The sequence below is a fragment of the Populus alba genome, chromosome 18 (assembly GCF_005239225.2).
Source record: "Populus alba chromosome 18, ASM523922v2, whole genome shotgun sequence".
Taxonomy (NCBI): Eukaryota; Viridiplantae; Streptophyta; class Magnoliopsida; order Malpighiales; family Salicaceae; genus Populus; species Populus alba.
In genome coordinates, this window is record NC_133301.1 from 9941421 (window position 1) to 9967433 (window position 26013).

The 26013-nt window shown below is 35.6% G+C and overlaps 3 protein-coding genes across 9 annotated transcripts; 2 read left to right on the forward strand and 1 right to left on the reverse strand.

Annotated features, from left to right (window-relative positions):
- The first annotated feature begins 1497 nt into the window (after positions 1–1497).
- LOC118051667 (proline-rich receptor-like protein kinase PERK15) lies at positions 1498–5791 on the forward strand. Of its 2 annotated transcripts, XM_073406268.1 has the most exons (9): positions 1498–1774; positions 1808–2062; positions 2787–3353; positions 3614–3700; positions 3821–3891; positions 4085–4161; positions 4611–4758; positions 4914–5075; positions 5272–5791. In XM_073406268.1, the coding sequence occupies exons 1-9, from the start codon at positions 1498–1500 to the stop codon at positions 5578–5580; spliced, it is 1953 nt and encodes a 650-aa protein (XP_073262369.1). In that variant the 3' UTR covers positions 5581–5791. The 2 variants fall into 2 exon arrangements, with proteins under 2 accessions (XP_073262369.1, XP_034918286.1); XM_035062395.2 differs by having other exon boundaries at positions 1498–2062.
- Positions 5792–10435: 4644 nt separating this feature from the next.
- Positions 10436–17099, reverse strand: LOC118051665 (subtilisin-like protease SBT6.1). Of its 2 annotated transcripts, none has more exons than XM_035062391.2 (10): positions 16414–17099; positions 15955–16083; positions 15697–15849; positions 15136–15252; positions 14602–14786; positions 13198–13461; positions 11870–12938; positions 10919–11416; positions 10773–10833; positions 10436–10689 (listed from the first exon to the last, which is right to left on the reverse strand). In XM_035062391.2, the coding sequence occupies exons 1-10, from the start codon at positions 16921–16923 to the stop codon at positions 10601–10603; spliced, it is 3075 nt and encodes a 1024-aa protein (XP_034918282.1). In that variant the 5' UTR covers positions 16924–17099; the 3' UTR covers positions 10436–10600. The 2 variants fall into 2 exon arrangements, with proteins under 2 accessions (XP_034918282.1, XP_073262366.1); XM_073406265.1 differs by having other exon boundaries at positions 10769–10833.
- A 3556-nt stretch (positions 17100–20655) lies between these two features.
- LOC118051662 (uncharacterized) lies at positions 20656–25971 on the forward strand. 5 transcript variants are annotated; one of them, XM_035062386.2, is made up of 11 exons: positions 20656–20970; positions 21277–21480; positions 21560–21644; positions 21767–21842; positions 22063–22239; positions 22366–22468; positions 22690–22799; positions 22995–23087; positions 23201–23281; positions 24554–25396; positions 25607–25971. In XM_035062386.2, the coding sequence occupies exons 1-11, from the start codon at positions 20718–20720 to the stop codon at positions 25697–25699; spliced, it is 2118 nt and encodes a 705-aa protein (XP_034918277.1). In that variant the 5' UTR covers positions 20656–20717; the 3' UTR covers positions 25700–25971. The 5 variants fall into 5 exon arrangements, with proteins under 5 accessions (XP_034918277.1, XP_034918278.1, XP_034918281.1 ...); XM_035062387.2 differs by having other exon boundaries at positions 22998–23087; XM_035062390.2 differs by lacking the exon at positions 25607–25971 and having other exon boundaries at positions 24531–24673.
- The last annotated feature ends 42 nt before the right edge of the window (positions 25972–26013 follow it).

Sequence of the window (26013 nt, forward strand, 5' to 3'; positions counted from 1 at the left end):
GATGAGAAGTTCACCTCATAAGAGAAATGTTTAAGAGCTCATGAATAGAAGACATATAAAGATAGATTGTTAAGCTTACCCTATGTTTTGGTAAAAAAACCCTAATATAAGGAAAAAGAGATCGATTAGGGGTCTTTAGCCAATATAAAAAAACCCATTTAAAATGAATATATAAAGGAGAAAGCCTTTCAATAAGGAAAAACATCATGGATTTTGATTCTCAAATTAAACTTTTTAATTTTATAGGAGCTTTATAGGCGAACGAGTTCATCAATTAATTGAACAAAATTTTTAGTGCAAGGAGGTTTTAGAATAGATGATGACGAAAATAATTACGATCAAATTGAAGAGTCGGGTTTCTATCTTATGGAAACAGTTAAAAAGGTCACAAAAGAAACAAGAAAAGTCGAGAATCAATGACCGAGACATAGATGAAGAAAAATATGAAGGAGTACTTCCTTTTGTTTGGTTACACACAAACATTATACCAATGATTCCCAAAAATTAAGATAAAGAGATAAATTTATTAGCAATTATACCGATAAGTTCTATTAATTAATAGTCATGAATGACCTAGGAATGAAATAGCAACTAGTGATGAGATTTCTAAGTGGTTTATGTTGATCTATCTAGGACATATTGTGCTTACAATTTTTGTGAATAATTATAGAGGAATATCAAGAAATATCAAGCTACTAGGAGGACAGATTGATTAAAAAACCTTTCGGTAGGTAAACAATAGACGATATACCTATTGATTTTGAGAAAAAAGATTACCAATAAAAAAAATCTAATAAAAATAGAGTTTAATATCTCTTATATTAATTAAGAACATTTTAATGTTTTTACTAGGAAAGCTTTACCTAAATGGTCGGCCATTGAACAATAAATTTGACTGTTTATTTTTATGATACAACTTAGTATTTTTTATCTTAAAAATATTAAATTAATATTTTTATAATTTTTATATATTAAATCTAAAAAAAATTATTTTAATTAAAAAAATACTTTTACCATGTTACCAAATAAAAAAAAACTCAAAGCAACAACCAATCAAATCGAAACCCACAATTAATGCCAAACAGCGCAATTAATATACCAAAAGGAAAAATTCCAAGGCAGGACCTCATTTGTTGCAAAATAATAAAATAAAAAATAAAAAATCACATGATTAATTGAAATATAAATGGAAGGTAAAAAAAACGAGGAGAAAAGATGCGACGACCAACACTAAAGCACGGCGCGGAGCCAGCCGTGTAGGTCCCAACACACACTCTTTTGTCCTAAACGAAACGGCAAATAATAGTTCTCCTGATATGTGAAAACAAAGACAACAGCTTTTTCCTTCCACTCCCAATCCTCATTTTAACTTCAAAAAATCTCAAATATCCTCAGAAACCACCACAGTACTTCTCTCTCTCTCTCTAAAAAAGAAGAAGAGAGAGAAACAAAACCACTAGCGCTATCTCCTGCTACTTTGTCTTCTGTTCTGTCACAATGTCAGCTCCTACTCCCACGGCGCCGCCGTCGTCTAATACTACGGCTCCACCTCCTTCCACCACCACTCCACCCCCATCTACCCCACCTCCTACAACTCCTGCAACTCCTTCAGCCCCTCCACCCACTTCTCCACCACCTCCACCAACCCCTTCTGCCACACCACCTGCCTCAACACCTCCACCACCACCAGCTGCCTCACCACCCTCACCGCCATCCTCCTCACCACCGCCACCTCCATCCTCCTCACCGTCTCCACCCTCGTCCCCCCCTCCGCCTTCACCCACTACGCCGTCGTCCCCCCCTCCGCCTTCATCCACTACGCCGTCGACTCCGACATCAAAGTCGAGTCCCCCACCGCCGACGAGCACGAATACGCCGTCTCCAGCCGGCACAAGTGGGGGGTCGTCGGGAATTTCGACGGGGGTGGTAGTGGGGATAGCAATTGGGGGAGTGGCGATTCTGTTGGTAGCGAGTCTGTTTTTTATATGCTGTAATAAGAGGAAGAGAAGGAGACGTGATGACGAGGCCGCGTACTATGTGCCTCCTCCTCCTGGGCCCAAAGGTGACATTTTTCTCCTTTAAGATTTTAAATTGTTGAGATTTACAAGTGGTTACTGGGTTTTTAGCTGTATTACAAATTTTGGCCTTGACATTTCCTTTTTTCTCTCCTTAAAACCCATTTTTGGTTCAATATAGATTTAGTTTTAATGCATTTCTTAGATTCAGGGACTTGCTCTATGACTTTGAATGCACATTTGATGTTGGTTTAATTTCCTAATTTTTAAATGTTTAGGTCGACGGTTTTTTTAATTCAAATTCTGACTGCATTGAAGCATTGATCTGATCGATGTTTTAAGTTGGCATTTTGCATTACAAGACTAGTGTGTATTTTTTAAAATAGTTTTCTTCGAAATTGGTGACCCTACTGAATGTTTTTGCTATCTGCAATTGGAATCAAGGCTTCCTAGTGTGGAAATGATTGTCTGGAGAGATCCATTTGTGAAGAAAAAGGCCCTGCCTAATGGTGTTTAAAATGTGTTCTTCACAACACATGATATCAATAGAAAGTGAAGGAAAAGAGGAAGTAGTTTATCATTTGTAGATGAAATTTTCTTTGACAAGTTTTCATGCATTTGAAGTTTCAATTTGTGGCAAACCCAGATGATTTTCTTTTGCTATTAAGAACTAGGTGACAGTTTGTTTGACTTTCAACTTTCTGATGCCACCCTCTGGTGGTAATTTTGTGCTCGATGGCTCATTTTCTAGCATTTCTTGATGATTACCAGATGACCCTTATGGTGGCAGACAACAATATTGGCAACAAAATGCTCCCCCACCACCTGATCGTGTTGTTGCAGCGATGCAAAACCCCCCTCCTCCACCACCCGTTGCATCAAGGCCATCACCTCCTCCAGAGCGTGTTTCAATGCCTCCACCACCTCCTCCACCACTTTTCATGAGCAGCAGTGGTGGCTCTGGCTCCAATTATTCTGGTACGGAAAACCCATACCCACCACCTTCTCCAGGCATTGCTTTGGGTTTCTCTAAGAGCACATTTAGCTACGAGGAATTAGCAAGAGCAACAGATGGATTCACAGATGCCAACCTCCTTGGTCAAGGAGGTTTTGGGTATGTGCACAGAGGAGTTCTTCCAAATGGGAAAGAAGTAGCTGTCAAGCAGCTAAAGGCAGGAAGTGGGCAGGGGGAGCGTGAATTTCAGGCAGAAGTTGAGATCATTAGCCGGGTGCATCACAAACATCTTGTTTCATTGGTTGGATACTGCATCACTGGGGCTCATAGATTGCTTGTATATGAGTTTGTTCCAAATAACACTTTGGAGTTTCACTTGCATGGTATGTTCTTCTATCAAGCAATCTGCTTTTATGTTGAATTTTTCTGGAAAATATTTCAATTCCTTTATACTGGCTGTTTGTGCACTGTTATGTTTTTGTTGTTTTTTCTAGGATGAATGTTGCAGGGGTGTTTTATTTTTAATGGTATTTTGACTGCGTTGTTGATTTGTTTCAACACAGTAACTCTGATTCAGATCAATTTAACCAAGCACCATGTGCATTAGGGTTATACATGTACTGATGGAAAGTAAACATTTCAGGGAAGGGGCGACCCACCATGGATTGGCCTACGAGACTAAAAATTGCATTGGGTTCTGCGAAAGGTCTTGCATACCTTCATGAAGATTGTGAGTTTTATCTTCTCTTCCTTCCCCCTCCCAGCCCTTCAATCTCTCATGGACACATGAAGCTGTACTGCTACACCTATCAATGTTGTTACTAATGTGATCCATAATATTTATATGCAGGTCATCCTAAAATCATTCATCGTGACATCAAGGCATCTAATATACTTTTGGATTTCAAGTTTGAGGCAAAGGTATTAGCTGCATTAAGTTTGTTTGATCCTTGAAATATGGTTTCTTTTGTAGTCAGGTTTATTTGGTTCAAAGTAATTGTTGCACTTATTTTGAATCTTAAATGGAACTCATTTGATCATTTTTATTTCTACCTGTTGATATAATTGCTATGGAGATGATATATTGCCTTTTCTCTTCTTTCCTTATGCCCAGGTTGCTGATTTTGGACTAGCAAAGATCACTTCTGATGTCAATACTCATGTCTCCACCCGGGTGATGGGAACTTTTGGGTATGGTGAACTCCTTTTATAATCTAGTTGCATAACATTCAAATTTTGCTGGTTGATATTTTTCGAGGATGAACCAGATGACAACCTTGATTTCTTCTGCTTGCTTTTCCCAAGTGCTTGTCATCAGATGATGTGGTTCTTGTTTTTGTAGATCATGTTTTCATAGAACTGTTCAAACATTTTGAATTTGAAGAATTCAGTCTTCTTGAATTCTGTGTTTTGGGTCCCATTCAGTGCATTTGCATTGAGACCTTTAAACCAACTGCAATAGTCCATATTGAATTGTGGGGTTTTGTGATTTTCATTAACCTTTCATCTGGCTGGCTTGATGATGGCCAGATATGTTATGGTTTCGTTTTCTATTTAGGTGTAACCTACTTTGTTCAGATATCACTGTGGATGACTGTTAATATGAAAATTACATATTGTTCATGTGCTTCTAAATCCAGGTATCTGGCTCCAGAATATGCTTCAAGTGGAAAACTAACAGACAAATCAGATGTTTTCTCCTTTGGGGTCATGCTTCTGGAATTGATCACTGGCCGTCGACCTGTGGACTCAACTCAGACTTTCATGGAGGACAGTTTGGTTGATTGGGTAAGCTCTAACTCTTCCTATGTGGTCTTACAAACGCACATGCATGAATAAACTTATAAAACATGTATGCTGGCAAACATATACACATGCTTTCAAACAAACAGCTAATTGGATAAAGTTGAGGATGTCACATCAATCTATATTTGCATTTGTAGGCAAGGCCTTTACTGACTCGGGCTTTGGAAGATGGAAACTTTGATACCCTGGTTGATCAAAAGCTGCAAAATAATTATGATCAAAATGAGATGGCTCGCATGGTTGCTTGTGCGGCTGCTTGTGTGCGTCATTCAGCTCGCCGTCGACCACGCACCAGTCAGGTAATTAGTTGAATGAAGCTTAAATATTCTTTTCAGGAGCAAACTGAATACCTGGTAGATGTTTGTGATCTTCTGATATACTGTCTCACTCCTAATACATGGACAAAGACCATTTATTGAAAAAAGTGTCTGATGATTTAGGCCATGGTCATGTATAAACGATCGTAATTGATATCTTCAACTCATAACCAAGCAGGTAGTCCGAGCTTTGGAAGGAGATGTGTCTCTCTCTGATCTTAATGAAGGAATAAGACCCGGGAATAGCAGAGTTTATGGTTCATATGGCAGTTCCGACTATGACACCAGCCAATACAATGAGGACATGAAAAAATTCAGGAAGATGGCATTAGGAAGCCAGGAATATGGCGGAAGCAGTGAGTACAGTGGACCAACCAGTGAATATGGCTTGTACCCTTCTGGCTCGAGCAGCGAAGGCCAGAACACCCGCGAAATGGAAATGGGAAAGATGAAGAAGGCCAGTAAAGGTTTTAGTGGAAGTTCGTGACAATTGACAGCCTTAATTTTCTGTAAAGACCCACCCCTTCTCCTCTTAGTATTAATTGGACGTCACATTGATTTGCAAGAACGGCATGTTTTGGATGTGAAAACACATACAATTTTTTTTTTTTACTGATTTTGAAGTTTGGTTTTTACTACATGTATCTAATAGTGCTTACATACAAGAAAACAATGAAACAGCTTGGCTGATTCTTTTATTCTTTCTTTAAATGTTGATAGCAAGCTCGTGAAATCTGTAGGCACTTGCGTGCCTTTTGTGCATCATCTTTCTCTTGGATTGTGGTTTAACCATTAGGTTAGATTTTGTTGAAGCATGGTTGACAGAGGTGTCACTGGCCCATCTGGCTCTTGCAAGTATACAGGCTGTTTTTAAGCAAGAAAAATGCCTTTTTTTAAAAAATAAAATAAATAAATAGTACTATGGGGCCGACCTTCTTGGTGGGTCCAGTAAGATTTTGAAGCTGCTCTAATGGTTGGCACTGGTTTCGAGTCCCTTTTGCTTTGTAATCAAGCTCATTCGGTAAGCTCGAGCTTAGCTGTCTGATTAGGGACTAGCCAACCTACTTGAATCAACAACACAAGAGGTCCTTTTTCTGATATCGGCGATGGAACGAGGGGTGGTCGGGGATTAGGGCCTCCGGCTTATGTTAAACAATTGCTGTACCCTGTAGGAGTGACGAATCAGGGCCAGCTTTGAAACGGATCCCATCCAATCCTATGTACTGTTATAGAGTTCAAACGTGCTCCGCAAAGGTTTCTGTCTGAACGTGTATTGTCTGAACGCGCATTCACCAGGACTTTCTTGCATAAAATCAACTTTCTCCCACTGGGCAGAGGATCAAGCCAAGCTTTACCATCTTGTTCATTGCGTACAAAATCGTTGAAAATGACATGGCGGTCAGTGGTCACACCAAATTAGCTAAAGAGAGAATGGCCACGCCACCTCATGATTTGTACCGGGGCTTGGTTTTCCACCAGCAATATAGAATATTATTTACTTGCTAGCAGACAGCTTTAGGGCTGTTGACCACTCTAGCTTTTGTGACGCCACCCACGTTACGGCGACGGCATGCACGTGCTGGATTCTGGAGGAAACAGGTGGCTCCGTCCTGGCTAGCAGGTAGACTGGTACACCTACTGCCAAAGGTCCGAATCTTAGATGGAAGCCCAGACGAGAACAAGGCTGTGAAGATGGAACGGAGATACGAAGAGGAAGAGCATTAAAATTATTCTGCAAACAGGCACCAGATGAGATTAATGCAGCTATTTTCCATTGCCAGCAGTTATTCGGATTCCATCTAACTCACACCAACTAACTTATCTTCCACTTTATACACACAATTAAAGCCTTTAAAAGAAAGGGATTACACACACACACACCCACTAACAAGGAAAGGAAAAGGAAAAAGCTGTTGTCAGTTGTCTCCAATGGTCCTGTGGTGGGAGAATGAATTAAAACAATATAAAATTACTGTTTGTTTTTTTGCGGGTGGAAAGTGTTTTTGTAAAAGAAATGACTTTTTTTTATTACTTTTTAAAATAATGCCATGAGACATATTTAATAATATTCCTGGTAACAAAACGAATCAAACAATGACAAACTTTGTCCCCCCCCAAGAGCACAGTCATGCAATAAGTCATGAGAGGTTGAAAAGTTGCTCAATAATATGAAGGAAAAAAAAAATAAAATCAAGAGTATTGTGTATCCCAGTTTTTCTCATAAATGGAATAATTGGACTTGTTTTAATATATTTTCTTGCTAAGAATTCCATTTCTAAAAGTGAGAGTAGGATTTTTGAAATGAATATACAAGGCATTCCAAACTGTGCTTTATGAAAATTTGTATTTTTTTCTTATTATTATTATTATTATTATTATTATTATTATCATGTTTTCATGTGTAAATGTCAAAAATTATTTTTTTAAAATAAAAAATATTATTGCAATATATTTCCGAGCGAAAAACACTTTAAAAAACAACTATTATCAAACTCTCAAACACTTTAGAAATTGTAAATATCGAGTAATCATAAAATCTTGAACTAAACTTTTAATCTTTAAAAATTAGAATTAGACTGATATAAAAAATGAATTTAAAAAAATAAAAAAATAATTTCTATATAATTTAAAGTGAAAATCACTTTAAAAAACAATTATTACCATAATACTAAAAAAAAGTTCTCAAAGCTTATATGAATCTTTGTAAAAACTTGATAATTAAGGTTAATAACACATGAAAAATAATAATATGATGGAGCATATACAACTAGGGCTTGATTTGATTTTTTATGAGGTGTGATGCCCTCCAAAGTATAATCGCAATCCTCTAGAGATTGGTAACTAATTATACCGGATAAATTAATTGAGATTTGTCACCTTCTCAATCCCAATATATATATATATATATATATATTTCAGGAGTCCAATACAATTAATTAATAAAATTATTATGGTTTCAAAATCTATGAATTTAATCATTATTTTTTAAATATGTTTAAAAAATTTCATGTTTTCTTTTTTCTATTTATCTTATTATTTTAGGAGCTTGCAAGTATAAAAATCTGGTTAAGAGATAATTTTTGGAAAAAAGAATTGGGGATGGTAAATATAAGTCAAGAGACTATTTATTATTATTATTATTATTTAGCTGAGGGGAAGGTGCTACTTTATATATATCTATGGGCCAGACCAGTTACTCCCTGCATTTCAAGACATCCATGGACTCTTCGGATATGTTGTAATGAGAACCGTAGTAGATTACCATATTGCCACAGAGGCACATGTGGTTCTCAAGAGTACATATTGGACGCAGTACACATTAAAGAAAAACACAAATTAATTTTATAAATTATTTTAAATAAAATAAATAGTAATAAAAAAAAATTATGCTCAAATTTATTAGAAAAAAAAATTGAAAAAGAATGAGATTGAAAAACAAATTCTAATTTTATAAATTATTTCAACTAAAAAAAATAGAAATCAAATTAAACCAGATTCTAGATAAAATTAAAAAAAAAATTTAAAATAAAATATATAATAATAAAAAACTTGAGGTCAAATTTGATATAATTAAAAAATAACAAGATTTTTTTTAATTTTTTTTTTAATTTCTAGAAAATATTTTTTTGCTCAAAATAAAAGGAAAATACTATCATAAAAATCAAATCAAATTTTTATTTGACAACCAACTTTCTTATTTGAGCATTAATTTTTATGGTTTAAATTTTTTTAATGAATAAAATTAAATTTCATTTTGCAAAATTAAAACATTAATTTAATGCCATATTTTCTAACTTCACGAATATGACATGCCATGTGAACCAAAACCAACCACCTGGCTTAAAACCTTGTGAACATAAATAATATATAAGGGTGAAATTGAAAAAAAAAATAGTGGACAAAACAAATAATATAATAACTCTAATTATAAAATTAGAATTGATTTGATATATTGATTCAGAGTCTGAACTAGTTCGCGTTTAAAAAAAAATAGAGAAATACTTGACTTGACATGACTAGTTCAACTCCAGAGTCGGGTTTTAAAACTATAATAATAAAAATATTTACCCTTCCATTAACTTGGGTTGACCCTCTAAATCAAGTTTTAAAATTATGGTAGTAACCCATTTTATTTTATAATAACCCTTCTGACAAGTGACCCGAGTCTTATCTCGAACCTATCATTGTTTCAGGTTTTAAAACTATAATAATAACCACTTTTGTCCTTGCATTGATTAGGGTCAACAATCAACCATACTTGTGACCTAGGCCTTGCCTCGGGTCAATCCCCGAATCGAGTTTTAAAAATATGATAATGATCACTTTTATTTCTACGCTGACTTGGGTCAACCCAACCCATGACCTAGCCCTAGGCCTTGACCAATGACCTAGGTTTTGTCTTGGATCGACCCTCAAATTGAGTTTTAAAACTATGCTAATAATTATTTTTATCCTTATGTCTTATTTAAACAACTTGGAATTGAGAGTTTTTTATAAGGTATTCTAGGAATAAAAAATAAAAAATATTGTTTTAGAAAACATATCCTTTCAGAGCTCATGTTTTGTTAATATATAAATTTACTTTAAAATTGTTTCAAAAATATGTTTATTTTTATATTTTTGTCTCAGTCTTTTTAACCAAATAAATTTTTATTTTTATTTTCTGCATCTCTTATGACTCTAGACAATTACCAAACATTACCTAGCCGTTTACAACGCACCTATGTCTAGCACCATAGTGAAAGAAACAATGTTTTAACCTCTTTGTTTTAGTTTATTTTAATAAAAGCTATAATAAGAAACTAATACATGGCTGAACCCAACAAGTTAACCTAGTAACTTGTTTATCTAGCGTTGAGTTGGGCTGAGTTTTAAACCAAAACTAGGTGAAACTTGACCAACTCAATAGGTTTACTTGTAATTTAATTAACTTGTCAAAACTCAATTTAACTTACCTCTATTTTTAGGTTCATAAGAACTTAAAATCAATTCACGCATCCCGTGACCATGTGCACAAACAAGGTTTATAACTTTAAATTGTAAAATCTTTTTTTATTTAAATATAAAATAATAAAAATAAACATTCACATAAAAAATCAAATAAAATTATAAGGAAAAAAAAACATTTTTTCATCAGCAGCCTAGTTCATTAAATAAAAAGCTAAGAGCAATCAGATAAAAATATTCATAAATACTGGATTTTTCTGTACATACAAAAACGTAAAATCAATCTTGATAACATAATTTTTATTTCTTTGAACACAAGGTAAACTTGATCAGTAAGCCTCAATTCTTCGGTGAAATGGTGATTTCATTACTTTAAAAATTTGTGCCACTGCAAGTATCCAGACCAAGAGTATAATATTAATTCTATTGCAAATACAACTAAATTCTACTATGATGCCTGCAACAGCACGCTCAATTTCGTAACAATGTTACAGTAAAAAAAAAAAGGTTCACATTGCGAGAAAACAAGAGAGAAGTTATCAAAATGATTGTTCTTTTAGCTATAAATTGCCCAGTCGGCCGGAACCAGACCCTCTCCTCCTCCTTCGCCGCCTTTGTCGAATGTGCCAGATGCTCAACAACAAAAGGCCTAAAAAGTGAAACGCAAGTCAAATATACAATGAAAACCTCAAAATGTTTTTCAAATTTACCTATTTAATGGTGTTCACTGACCAGTAATTGCTAGTGCTGCAGGTAGGAGCCAATGACTAGCTACTAGCACTGGTACATCAGCCTGCAAACGAAAAATGGAAATAGAGATAGTCACAACCATCCGCACAACACGGTATGGGAAGAGAAACAAAATGTTCATATTTTACCTCATCCCTGGAGAGCATGCCCCAAGTCCTGTTTCCCAACGAGTCAACCTTATTTTTCTCAGTGTCCTTTGGACGCCTCAAATTGGAAGTATCAATGGTAGAATTCAAACCCCTCCCCAGATCTATAAGAGGGTAGCCTGGAAGTCTTCTATTCCTTCCCCTAACATGTAGATTGTATCCCTTAGTTCCCCATACTTCAAATCTGGAGTCACTCTTGCAGATTAAATCCTTCCCCACAACAGCAGAATATGATGAGAAATTTACATCAGTACGACGTGCAGGTAATTGATTGTCATCTACAAATAGGGCTGCATCTTTTTTAGCTGAATCTGGGAACAGCAATGGATCTCTAATGTTCCTGCTAGTGAAATCCAGTATTTTCTTCAGGAGCCAGTAACAGTTAGTGACCATATGGCTGCTATCCAGACAGTTGGAGTCTCCATAAACTGCTATGCGACCTTGTCCCACCTCTACAAGGCCAAGAATTGAAGAGTCTGCCTACAGTTATAACAGACGCCATAAATAAATGAACACTTATCATGTCTGTTGGAGGGTCCCAATAGCATTTGAGAAAGTGAAATTGGAAATTGTCCAAAAAGGAAACTGCTAGATTATCATGGCCCAAAATATACAAATGATAAGGACTTTGCTTAAGACATTGGGAGGTCTTGGGTTCAAGTCCTACCCTTGAATAGCTAGTGTAATTTCTAATTCTTGTGGGCCACGAGTCATGAAACCTCCTCCTAAAAGAGCAAGATGGGCTCTTGTCAACACAAGGGCCAGAGGACAAGTTATGGGGGCCTAAAAGGAGGACCCACAGATAACCCCACTACTTAGCGAGGAAAAAAAAAATTTGTCATACTTTAGCAAACTTCGTAAAATTTGTCTCAACAATAGTTCCCTGGCAAGAACACATCGCACAAACTACAAAGTGAAGATCATGAATTTTACCTTGGTCGTGCCAGAAGTCAACACATTTTGGGTTGCACCACTTTCTGAGCTATCCAGGAAGGGGAAACCGTGAGTATACCCACCTCTTGGAAACCTCACAATATCAGTTCCAGATGCATATCGACTTTGCTCTCCATCAATGGAAAAATCCCCATTCAGAATCTTATCCCCAAAAGCAATCCCAAATGGGGCCAGAAGATCATTCAATGCTGGGATATTCGCACCTCCAGTAACAGGAGTCCACCAGCTCCTCGTATTATCATCAAAGAATCGCATTTTCACCATTGTATCCATGTTATACCATTCTGCAAAAACAGCTAATCCCAATCCGGTACTGATAACATCATCTCTCAGTTTCTCGATTTCTTCTTGAAAGTATTCATCCTCAAGATCCACTAGCAGCAGCGTCCCATATTGGCGAGCATCAAAGCATGTGAAAGGCGAACCAAGAGTTTCAACATAGTACCCAGCATCTCGTAACATGTTGAACATGATATGAAAATTTGTATGCAGGTGATCCCCATGCCAGTCAAGGATATCATTGCGAACATCCAAAGAGTCTCTTGGAATATATCCAGGAGGGTATTTAATGTTGTGAAATTGATCCCACAAAACACGCTTCTGTCTTGGTGGAGTGGGAACTACTTTTAGTTTCAGTTGAAGCACACAAGCGCTGCTTCGAGGGCTCTTCTCACCTGGAGATGGAGGACTAAACACCCTAAGAGTTACATTACCCTCAATCTCTCCAGAGAACTGCGCACCTTCTTCCTTGATTTGCATGTGCAATGCTAAATAACCAGTCCAAGGCCAGATAACTTCTGAATAAGTAAAGTGAATGCTTAGAAGATTTCCTTCTTCCTCTGCAGGATGCCAAGTTGGAGCACTTTCAATATAGCCAATGACACCCATTCCATTCAGAATGGTGGCATTAAACATAACAGGCATAGCACCTGCATAAAGTGGTTGACGACAAAAGGGCCAGGAATAAGGGCAATCTGTAAAATCAAGAACACTTGGAAAGATGCTTGCCCGAGGCTGGTAACCCTTCAGGATTTCATATGATTCTAATCTGACAGAGAAAAAACAGTTAGAAGCAGTGATACTGACAGAATCTTGTGATAACTATTAGAAACAACTAGAAAAACTCAGGAACAGATGATATTTAATAGAAAGCTTTCTATTGTTTTCTATTAAAAAAAAATAAAGAAAGAAATGTAAAGAAAAAACTCGAGAACTGCATTCAAGGTTTTTCTAATGAGCTTTACTCTACCCAGACTACATCCTTAATTTCATCAACTAGAAACCTCTGCACATAAAAAAACACTTACAGATCAACTCTTCCAGCACCCTGCTCATACATATTCGGACCAGCAAGCTTAGCAGCCCCCTCAACCAAAGCTTGTTTCATGCTTGCTGGATTCAGAATGTCCTTACGAGCACTTTCAGGAATAACACTGACAAGTAGGCATACCACACCAGCAACCACAGGACTAGCCACGCTAGTCCCTGATAAACTTTTACAACCAGTGCTTATCTTGGATCCCATAATTTCCCGCCCATATGCAACAACATCGGGCTTCACACGACCATAGCTGTACAGAAAATTTAAATAGTTAGAGTTCAATCATCCGTCCACATAACAAGCAAGTCCACACAGAATGTTTTTGAATGAAAATTACTCCAACAGCTGGAAAGAATTACAGAAGCAAATCGGAGAATAAGTCATACTCCAAGAGCTAACTCTTTGTGACCTCTTCCAACAGGGAAAAAAAACAAGGCGGGGCATTGTTGATTGAAGGGATAGAGTGACCTAGTATGGACAGTCCTAAGCACTGGAGGATTAGTTGTGGCAGCCCAAAGCAATATCAATGGATACCCTCTCTCTCTCTGTGTGTATATATAAAGAAAAATGAAGGTACACACAAACAAGCATCCCAATCACTAAGCATAGCAGCTAAGGAAATACCATTAAACCACCCGAATCATGAAACCACAATGAAGAGAGGAAAACTATTGTATCCTACAGAAACTGTCTCATAGGGTATTGGTTCTCAAAATTTTATAGTCAACAGCTAGGTATACCATAAGACTACACAGCAACTCAAAACTAGAAAGTGTTTCCTCCTCAAGAAACCCACAAAAGGGATCAAGAAATCACCACCATTCATGGGAATTCCCAATAACCTCCACCATAGAAAATTACATGCACCATGTTTCCTTCACAATTGGGCAATGTAAAAATAAGTGACTTTGAGACTCTTCAGTTCAATGACACAATGCAAATATTTGTGCATGCAAATACACACACACACACACACACTGGTGGTGGGGAGGCTAAGTCATTATGAGACAGATTGTGAATGTAGATTTGAATCCTCGTTATGAAAAGGGATGAACTGTGAAAACCCAAAGGATTAGAAAGGGCCAGGTGGAATAGATGCACACCCTCCTTCCCCTATTTCTGCTCCCATTTGGATTCAGTATCTGATGCAGAGATGGATCAGAATTGAAGAGGATCTTGAACTCAAAGAAAGCTCAAAATCTGCTGCATGATAAGCAGAATTGTCTTTCCTTTTTTCATCACATTCTTGCTCAGAGCATAGATATTTCACACGATATTATTAGAAAAGATCGATTTATAAAATAGTTATTGCAGTTTCCAAGAAGAAAAGCAAAAATACAAATATATAACAAGACAACTAAAACCAAAAGCTGTCTGAATAATAGTTTACCCATGAGGAATCTCCCAAGTGCTCATGCCACGCGAAGAAAATGGGGCTATGTGATCATTGTAATCAATGCCACCAACACCGATAACATCACATTGGTCTGCTGGATTGTTTAATGTTCCATAAAGAGGCCCATCATTTCCAATAGCAGAAACCATAATGATGTTATTAGCTGTTATTTCCCAGACCTGGTCAATAAGTACCAAACAAACAAGTAGAAGAATCATTGTCAGTATTGATTACTAACAAAATTTTCAGAAGCTGCCCCCACAAGACTTTGTGAATGAAGTCACTAAAAAGTTGGCGAATCTAAAAAGTGATCCCTTGCCAGTTGGGAAAATGGGTCACACAATAGTGGTGGCAGTAAGGCACAAGATTTAGTTCTATCAAGACTGTTATTTAAAGGACATGTGCAGTTGGTCAGTTGGAAATGGACATGAGGACAAGTGAATCATCGCTTCACATAGCAAACAGAATCATTATATGAATCATGCCAAATAGCAAAAACCTGAAATAAGCAGGCAAGAAGAGCCTTACCTTCTCAACAAATGGTAGATCCAAGTAATCAGGTCCACCAATGCTCAAATTTAGCACATCCATATTGATTGCAATAGCATAATTAAATGCATCAAGGAACCATGATGTGTAAGATACCTGCAATAGGCTGAATAAAAATTTCTCATAATCTTGCCACATTTTACAGAGCAATTAAACTTACATTTTACAGAGCAATTAAACTTATAAAAGGATGTTAAGTTTTAAGTGAAGCTTGAAAGATATACTTTAGACAGAATTAGATAATTTCTCAAAGCAGTGCTTATTTACTCGTCTATAGCTTATAAATGTATAAGATTGAATAAGAAACATCTAGTCTAGAGGGGAAACCTTCCAGCCTTCAGGACACACTAGTCTTTTCTTTTAACATTTCTATTGTATCTAAATACATTTTGAATTTAATGAATTAGGGAAGGCACTTTTCAACCAATTAGGGGATAAAATGAGATGCAAATAACAAGACAAAGACATTCTATATGCTTTCTCAAATCTCATTGGTGAGAAACAAGATAAGCTGAAAAATACACCTATGACAATCATTACCTGTGCATCTGTAAACACGCGAAATGCATAAATCTCTGCATCAGGTGCAAAACCAAGACACTCTGCATCTTGACCAGCAATAACACCAGCAACAAATGTTCCATGTCCAAGATTGTCATTCAAAGTATCTTCATTAGTCCAGTTTGTTCGCTCCTAAAACAATAACAGGGGATCACATATCAGTATCAGTTTCTCAGCTAAAGGGAATACTATTGAAGCAGAATCTAATTATTTTTCTTGTTTGTGCAGAGATTATACCTTAATTTTGCGGAAATGCGGGTGATCAGCTCGAATTCCAGTATCAAAAATAGCCATTTTGACTTTATGACCAGTAAACCCTTTTGACCAAAGAACATCTGCTCCAAACAAGGAAGTCACCTGTGACTTCTGCAACAGAAACAAACACGATGAGCAAGTGAGCGTAATAAAAAACTTTGGGTGGCACAATGAAAGGGAAAGGGTCTAAAGAAAACTTTGGGCGGCACAAGAAAAGGGTCTAAAGAAAACTTTGGGTGGCAGATAATGGCCCATCTGAAATCCTTCAAAATTCACTTCTTTCCACTTCCAATCACCAAAAAAAAAAAAACCTTTTTTCATAGTTAAGCCTTGCGTCGTTTTACAGAAGCAAAATCACTTACAGCTACAGGCATTGACTACCATATTGCATTAATTAAAAAACAGCCATGAAGAAGAATAAAAATAAAACCCTGAAAATACCTGCCCCCAAAGTTGGCGACCCCAATGAATAGAAGAATTACTAGTCTGGGCCACAGCATAACTCTCTTCAACGTCACTAAATGACATGGAAGTAAACATCTTGCCAGGGCGTTTCTCGCCATCAACAAAACCAAGTAAATCCCTTTTCGTATAACTAATATCCAAATTCACATCTTTCACCATCTCCAGCCTCTCAATCTCTCCAATCACTCTCTCCTTCTGGATCGCCAACACTCCGAAATCCGTGGCATAGTCCATCGCCGGATTCCTCCTCTCGATCCATTTCCAGCCGTCCGATTTGACTCTCGATTCTAAGTAGAGACGGTGATGATCCGATTTCTCATAGTCTTTGAAACGGACGATGTAGTTTTGGGGGGCTAGGGTTTGGGAAATGGGAGAGGGGCTGGAGAAAAGATGGAAGAGAGAAAGGGAAAGGAGAGCTAAAAAGAAAGAGGACTTGAATGGAAATGTTGAGAGATTATGGTGGCTGATCATGATTTTTATTTTCATCGGGGTGGTTTTGTCAGTGATGAGGTTGATAATGGATGTTTGATTTGGCGGATAAATTCCCTCATCTGAGAAACCCAACCGCAGAGAGAGAGGGGGGAGGGTGAGAGTGAGTGTCGTTTATTTTGTGTGTTGAATCTGATCAGAAGCGTAAGATTTTTCAGCTGCAGTGTGTTCTGTTTTGTTTAGAATTCTAGTAACCTGTTTTATTGTCGTTTTGACGAACAAGCATTTTTTTTTAATTTCAAAATAAAAAACAACTATCATAAAAATAAAATAAAATTAATATTCGTTTACAAACTAAAGTGTGTATTTTGTATTACGGTGTTATGTGTTTTTTAAAATTAATATATTAAAATTATAAAAAAATACTTAAAAAAATATTAATTTAATATTTTCAAGTAAAAAATAAATTAAAAAACAAAAATATAATGCCAAATAAGCATAAAGTCTAGGAAAAAGTCCATATTATATAGTAGTAATTATTATTATTATTTTTAAAATGATATTATATTATGAAATATATTAATTTAATCTAAACAAAAAAATTAAATTTCAACTCATTTAACTAAATATTAAAATTACAGCTAAACAAAACTATATATAATTGCAAATAATCAAATTAACTATATCCATCTCTTCTAAAAAAAAAAAAATTGAATTTTATCATACAAAAATAACATCAACTCATTTTAAATCATTAAAAATTGATTCAAATGCTCAAATCTCACGAAAAGATATTAAATCTATACAATCTCATAATAAATATATTAATAAAAAATTTTATACAATTGCTCAATAATTATAAATAATAGAATTAATTATTTAAAAACTAAAATGTGTGGAGTGAACATTATGCAACCAACATTGTTCACCTCCTCACAAAACACTCTAAATAGCTTTGTTTATTTTTTAAAAATATATTTTAATCCTTAAAATTTTATTTTGGATGATTTGATCATGATTGAAGGCTAATTAATTTAGATTTTTTAGGCAAGGGTGGAATTAGAAAAATCAAAATCAAAATTAAAAGGGCGTCAAGCATGGGTGGTGTGACAGATATTTCAGGAAAAATATACTTTAGTCCTCTAACTTTAAAAATAAAGTAAATTATATGATTTTGGTGCCTTAATTTTTTTCAAATTAAATTTTGGTACAAAAATTTATTTTTGTTAGTTTTTAGTCCCTGCTTGAGATATGAGAGAGAGATAGGTGGTCAGATTTCAATAGTAGAAAGAGAAAAATATCATTAACACTAATTTAGACCACTAAAACGATCGATATTTGTGTCAAATGGTTCTATTTGATTATGAGAGTTCATATTGGGTGTTTTTTACATTTAAAGTTCATAAAAAAACAAATATGAGTTCGGTTTGATTTTTTATTTCAGCTTGATTTTTGTGTTTTTTTATTGTTCTTTGAGGACATGAATAGATTTTTCATGGTTCCTAAGGTGGTTTGTAGGTGTTTTAGGTAAAAATAGATTGAAAAACAACTTTTTTGGTAAGAAAAAAAAACTCTGATTTTTCGATCACCATATTGGAATAAATTTGGGCAAATAAGACAACACTCCATTTGATTATTATTTTTTTAAAAAAATTGAAGCCCAATTGAAATGAAAAAACAAATAAGGGTCAGTGCATGGGCCCTGACAAAATGGGCCAGGCCTTAGTAATGCCTAACTTTTTTTGTTTTTTTATAAATTATTATTTTTTTTATTTTTTAAATTAAATTGTTTAACGAGGTATTATTCCCTAATCAACTATTATGTTCTTGATTTGCTTAAGGATGCCGAGATGACAGATGTCAAACTTGCCTCTACTCTATTGGATAGTAAATTGAAGCTTGAAACAACTAGTGAACCTCTTCGGTCTATCAATTACTATCAACATCTTGTTGGTAGACTCATTTATGTTATTATTACACAACCTGATATCACTTACATAGTGAGCCTTGTTAGTTAGCTCATTCATGCCCCTATAATTTTTCGCTTGAGTATTGTTAAGCGAATTTTGCGCTATCTATAGGGTTTTGCTGGTCGTAAGATTGTTATGACTAACCACAACCTTACTCAGATTACTGGATATAGTGATTCAGATTGAGCTGACAATGCTATCGATCTCAAATCAACCACTGGTTTTTGCATGTTTGTTGGTGGTAATTTGGTTGCCTGGTGTAGTAAAAAGCAACACGTTGTAGCACGTTTTGGTGTTGAAGCTGAGTATCGTGCGATGACATCCGTAATATGTTAATTAATTTGGCTTAAAGGTCTTTGTCAGCTGTAGGATTTTCTAGCAGAATTCCAATGACTTTGTTTTGTGATAATCAAGTTGCCATGCATATTGTAGCTAATCCTGTATTTCATGAAAGAACTAAACATATTGAAGTTGTTTGCCATTTTATTCATCAACAAGTTTAATTGCAGATTATCAAACCATGTTACACTCGCAGTCACGATCAATTGGCTGATATATTTACAAAGGTTCTGACTTCAGCTCACTTTCATCATCTAGTATCCAAGCTTGCCTCAATCAATCCTCTTGATCCAGCTTGAGGGGGAGTTTTGAAGGAAAACAACAAATTAATTTTGATTCCGACACAAACTCCTCTTGCAATACAGACATCTTGCCACACAAATTACAGAATCCAACTCCAACACTAATTGTAGATTGTAGAGTTTCAGTTTTAATAGCCATCATCCTTCCTCGCTGTATTACAGAGTTTTAGTTTTAATAGCCATCATAATATATATATATATATATATATATATATATATTTTGTCTTTTTTGTTTCTTCAACATATTACTCTGTTCCTTTTGTTTCTTCAATAATTTATGTATGTTAATTATATGATGAATATTTATGACATTCTTGAATATCTATTTACGTTGATTTTATTTTTTAAATACTCATTAGTTTCTTGAATTTGTATTCACATCTTGTTGATTTAATTCTATTCGACAACATTATTCATTATCTTTGATACACACACAATATGTGTAACTACTATATGTTATATCTGAATATCAAGATATTTGAAAGAAACTCCATACTAACAGAAAATAGCTACTTTATATACACATAATAGTTTATATACCTAACTGGTGAAAGATGCACATTAGGGATATAAACCTTGTTTGTTTTTGGGGTTGCAAACCTTATATGTTGTCGAAAGCTTAGAGTTTCATTTGTTATTTGACATGTATTCCACTATCATATACTAATATGCTTAATATATGTGTGTGTGTCTATACTGGTCTTGTTCTTCTATTATATAAATATTCATAACTTACAGTTTATAATATCGATGATGTATATTAAATGATATTCCTTTACTGAGTTGGTTGAACTCTCTATTTTTTTTAATATTATTTTCATGTTTATAGTTTCTGTCAGCAAATTAACTTTATTGAGAGTTTATTTTTATTTTTTGGTTGGTATGTTTTACTTGCTTTTGTGAGATTTTATTTTTATTCTTGATTTGATGTTTTAGAGTGCTATATTATTAACCTTTAGTTTATTTTAAAAATTGAATTTTATTTAATGTAATAAGTATAATGAAATTTTGTTTTGTTTTTATCTAATAATGAAAAAATTTTAAAATTTCATTTACGAAATGTATATTTTGAGAATTCGCATCATTTTTATGGTATTGCTCGTGAACCGGAATTTGGGTAGTGACATTTACTGTGCTAATTTTGTTTTTTTTTTTTTTTTTAATCTTAAAATCCGAAAGTCACTCAAGACGGTACCAGCTAGTAGTAGTCACCAGCAAGGCCGAGAAGTGAGAGTATCAGATGGCGCGGGGGCTCATCCTGACAACGCAAGCGAGAGCCACCACCACTTCCTTCACAACAAGACTTTCAGTTTCAAAACCCAAATGCAAAAACCCTCTTCCTTATCGTCTCCATCTACCTTCCCGTGTATCCTCAACTCGCTTCTTTTGCTGCAAATGTTCGGTTTCCCAAGACCCAATCGTCATCACGGAATACAAGCAGTCTTTCTCTCAGCGAATGGCTATGGCTGGACTCAAGCCTCATCACCGTGTTGGTCAGTATTTTCTGTCCTTTCTAACCTTTTCTGTCTTGCGTTTTCAATATATATCACAAAAAACTCAAGCTAAATTATTTGCTACTCGGGTTTTTTTTTTTTTTTGAGATATATACTTTGGCTTCTTGAAGTCAGCATAGATATGTATGGCTTGTGCAACATTTCAAAATTTTGCTTATCTTATGTAAAAATAAAGGTAGAAGATTTAAAATTTATTTTCTTCCTTTGCTGGATTCCTTTTAAACCATTCTTGACTACAAAAACTAAAGGAGAAAGATTTGTGTTTTTGTTTGTTTCGATTTTCAGCTATAGGAGTATCCGGTGGCCCTGATAGCATGGCACTTTGTTTCCTAACTGCTGGTTGGAAAACTGATGGTGCTAATGCTAATGCTGTTGGCAAAAGTGATGATGGTTTTATTAATGGGATTTTGGGGGTAATTGTTGATCATGGGCTGCGAGAAGGGAGTAATGAGGAGGCACATATTGTTTCTAGTCGAGTTACTGAAATGGGTATACTTTCAAATTCTGATCTTTTACTATGCCATGTGTTCGAGTTAGTGACTTCAGTTCTAACACAAACTTCGTTTAGGAATCAGATGTGAGATTGCAAAGTGTAGTTGGTTGGATGGGAAGCCTAAACAAGGTCACTTGCTAGAAGAGGCTCGAGAGAAGAGGTTAGTAGATTTTCATTTTAAGTTTGGACCCTAACTTAGGGGACTTATGGCCAGGGCCATTCATTCTTCACATATGGATATCAACAATTTACGTTTTATTTGCCCTTGTGCTTGAACTTCAGGTATGAAGTGTTCCAAAATGTTTGCACTAAACATCAGATTGAAGTGTTGCTTATTGCACATCATGCGGATGACCAGGTTTGGACTGTTGCTTGTCAACTCTCTCTCTACATGTCTCTTTATCTCAACATGCACACATCTTAATTTCATATATTAAATGTTATTGATAGTCAAGTCAAAATCAGAGAGTAATCATAAGATCATGGTAATGATTGTGTTATGGCTGCATCTTCCAGTTGATTCTACTTGGAGTTCTTTTTACAAACTCTAGATATATACTGAGATATGAGAAATGCAGGCCGAGCTGTTCATTCTTAGACTATCTCGCAACAGTGGCGTGCTTGGACTTGCCGGCATGGCATTTACCTCGCAAATGTTCTCCAAAAGCACCCATCTTTACCGTGAAGGTTCAAAGAATAAAGGGATACTAATAGTGAGACCACTCTTGCATTTTTCTAAAGAAATTTTGTACAAGGTCAGTGCAAAAGAACACATGCTGTGGAAATAAATTAATCCTTGGGTTTATGGTAAATTTGTCCTTCGAGGCTATTCTTTTCCTTGTACATCTTAACACCACTAACCTCTATTTTCTACTTTTCAGATATGTCAAGAGTCTGGCCAGGACTGGGTGGAAGATCCAACAAATCAAAACACAGTATATGCTCGAAATAGGATTCGAATGTCATTAGGAAATTTGTCATCATGTGAGTTGTAGATTTGACATTCCAAAGTTGGATAGGGCTTTTCCATATACAACATTGATGTTATCTGGAATCTAGAATTTTTACTATATAACTGTTTTCTCTCCAAGAATACTGAAAGGCTTGAGTCTGTCTGTGCTTTGCATTATCAGCTAATGTCATGGTAATGGTAATGCTATATGCACTGTATTAACCTTCTCAATCAACTAGCTCTTACATTTCAGATACCTTCCAGTCTGAACTACAAGGTGTGATTTCTGCCTGTAGAAGAACACGTGCATATGTTGACCAAATTTGTAATAATTTGATAAATCAGGCTGTGACCATCATAGATGTAAGTTTGCTCTTGTCTTTTAGACACCTTTTAATGTCTCTAGTTCCTAATTTTACTTTAGCTTACATATATTTTTGCAGAATTTGGTTTGTATATTTCATTGCAGTTATAAAATTATTCGCCATTCTTCTTACCTCTTTCTTCTTTTTTCCTTTTTTGTTTTTGTTGGTTGGGGCATTGTGATTATTTTTTCAACAGCATGGGTATGCCATCGTCGATTTAGAGATTCTTAATCCATCAAAAGTTACAGATATATGCCTGTCAAAGTTTGTTGCGTTGATCTTGCAGGTATTAATCAATATTAGTTGATGTTTTTACACCTTGATCATTTTCCTCGAGGACTTCTATGATATAAAACTGTTTGGATGCTCCTTGTAACAATTTTTATCTGAATCTATCAGTATGTCTCTCAGAGGAACAGGCCCATTAGAGGAAGTACTTCAAAATTGTTGTTACACTACATTCGCACTGTCCCATGCAAGGTACTGTTAGTTTCTGCACTCTTGTGCTTTTTTTCTTGTGTAATTATCTATTGGCTTTGTTCTGTAACATTTGAGGAAGCACTGGTATTCTCTCTCTTCATTTTTTTCCTCAAGTCAAACATTTGCATTTTAACATCTATATTCTAACAATATAAGCAAGCTGACACATTTCGTGCATGATGGTTTAATATTTCAATATAAAGTCATGTTAAGGATTTTACTAGAGTAGTTCCCTTCTACTTTGCTCTAGAATTCATTTCAAATTAATAAAACAACTAAATAGCGTGGGCTGCTTTAATTGTTCATATGAACAGTGAATCGTGTTCATATATATATATTTTATCGCTTTATAGCATCTTTTTCCCATAGCTAAGTTGGTTAACACGTGGGTTCAAGCTCTAGCCATGCTAGAAATAAAACTCTTTTATTCGACAAACGACTTGTCGTCTCTATAAGTTGTCTGTCGAATAAAAGTGTTATTTCACTATTCATCTGAATAGTTAAACCAACCTTGTGCGCTTGGGATTTTTTTTATTGACCTTTTGGGTTTTTCTTACCCTTTGTTTTTTATCTTTTTTTCCCCCCATTTCCATCTCTTAATGTTGGGTTTTTATTGAGTTTTATCTTTTAGTATTGGGTTGATTGTAAATTTGTTTTTGTATTTTTTATCATATAATAACATAAGAAAAATTAATTCCACCTAGGAGTCCATAACCTATGTCGTGGGTTTAACTAGGGTTAGCATGGGATGTTTCTTCTTTTTTTCTTTGAACCTATTCAGTTGAGAAAGTCATATCAGGATAACTCCCACACTATTTAATTTAAAACTTAGGCAAATAAAAGAGTTAGGTTGGGAGTGCTGCTGTACCAAGTTGGAGGACAATGTTGAAAAGTTTTCTAAGGTTTAGATATTATTTTTTTACGCTCAAAGAATTTTTGGTCCAAGCCGCAAGATAGCGCTGGAAATAACCTAGCTTATGCTAAAATTGAACCATCTGATTCTCCCAGGACAGCTTTGGTTTTGAATTGGAAAAGTAACTGTATTGAACAAATATTGTTTTTTGGAATCCCTCTGAAAAGGGAGGATACTTGTGAAATCATTGTGTGTAATTTCCTTTATTGTCTATGTATTTTGATATTTATGTTTCCATCATTAGATTGATGTTGCATGCTGGAGTGTTGACTATGTATAATTCAAAGAATCTTCCAATTTTTTTTTTTATTAATATTTGTTATTTTGTTGATTCAGAAATATTTTTGACAATCCTGCAGACCTCCTTTACAGCTGCTGGATGTTACCTTTGTCCAGCTCCTCGGTCTAGGGGGACAAAAATCCTTGTTTGTTGTTCTGTTGATTGTCCTCTGAATTCAAAAATGGAATTGATTTACCCCTTTTTAAATGGAGAACAAAAGCAGTATTTCCGAAATGAGTTGGAGCAAATTATAGCTGATGGAAAATCATATTCAAATCATTTTGTTCCAGATGCATCAGATGTGCATTTTTTAGATGCATCTGAATCAGTCATAAGTGAAGCCAAAACACTCAACATTATCAGTGAGTCAACCTATAGAGACATTCTTTTACTGAAGAGGGATGAAATCAAACATTTCAAGCTTAAAGCTGAAGATAAGGTGGACTATAAGTCAAAAAATAAGGTTGAATCTATCATTGCATCCCCAAGTGAACTACTTCAGCCTGGAAAAGCATGCTATTTCATGAACAGGTTCTGGATCACATGGAAACTGAGCAACCATGTTTCTGCTGGTGAAGGGACAGAAAATTGTGTTGCGGATTTAGGAGGGGAAACTCAGGAATGCCATAGCTGTTCTTGCGGGATTGGTCATGACAAGGTTGCTGAGGTGCGGCGCATGAGCGAATCTGATTGGCTTTATCTTGCTAAGTTGTCAAAGTGCCCAAGTTTGGATAACTTGCAACAGAAAAAAGTTCTTTCATCCAGTACAATGGAGCAAATATCAGAGAAGAGAAGCCTGCATTTGGAAAATCTGGAGCTATCAGCACAGAAAGCTCTTGAAGTGTTGAAATCGATACCAGTTGCTGCTAGAAGAAGCCTCCCAGTCCTAGTCAATCATCAAGGACTGTTACTTAGCATCCCGGTAACTTGACCTCTTTTCTGATTCTCCTTCATGTTGATGCATTTCATGAACAATTATGTGATTGATTCACCTGCTCAATACTCTTTCTTTAGTTCTTTCTTAGTTATTTTCTCCAAGTATGCGAACCGTGATTGTTGCATCTTTCTTACATTTTTGTTGTGCATAAGAATGACAGCTGTTCCTTCTAATACCATATTGTTATTGTTTCAGAGCATTGGCTTCAAGCACTGCCCTTGTTTGACGGTGTCTTGCGAATTCAAGCCAATAGTGCCACTTGGGGGAGGTCACAGCTCATTCATGTAATCTTGAGTCGTTAATATGTTGTCAGGAACGTTCTAATGAACCTTTTATTGCAAAAATCAAGCTGCTACGTAACAGAGAATTGGAGGTTATTTTCAAGCACATTTACAGGGAAGGCAATACCTGTGCCGATTGGCTTGCCAGGTCCGAGTTTGCATAGCTCATGGTTTAAGAGGGTACGAGGTTAACACGGTATGAGATGCCACCCGAAGATTTTAGAAACTTTGTTAGTTTCGCGTTGTTTTCGGCCTTTTAGCCTTCAACACCCCCCCCCCTCGCAAAAAGAAAACCTCAATTTTGTCCCTATTTGTAGTTTG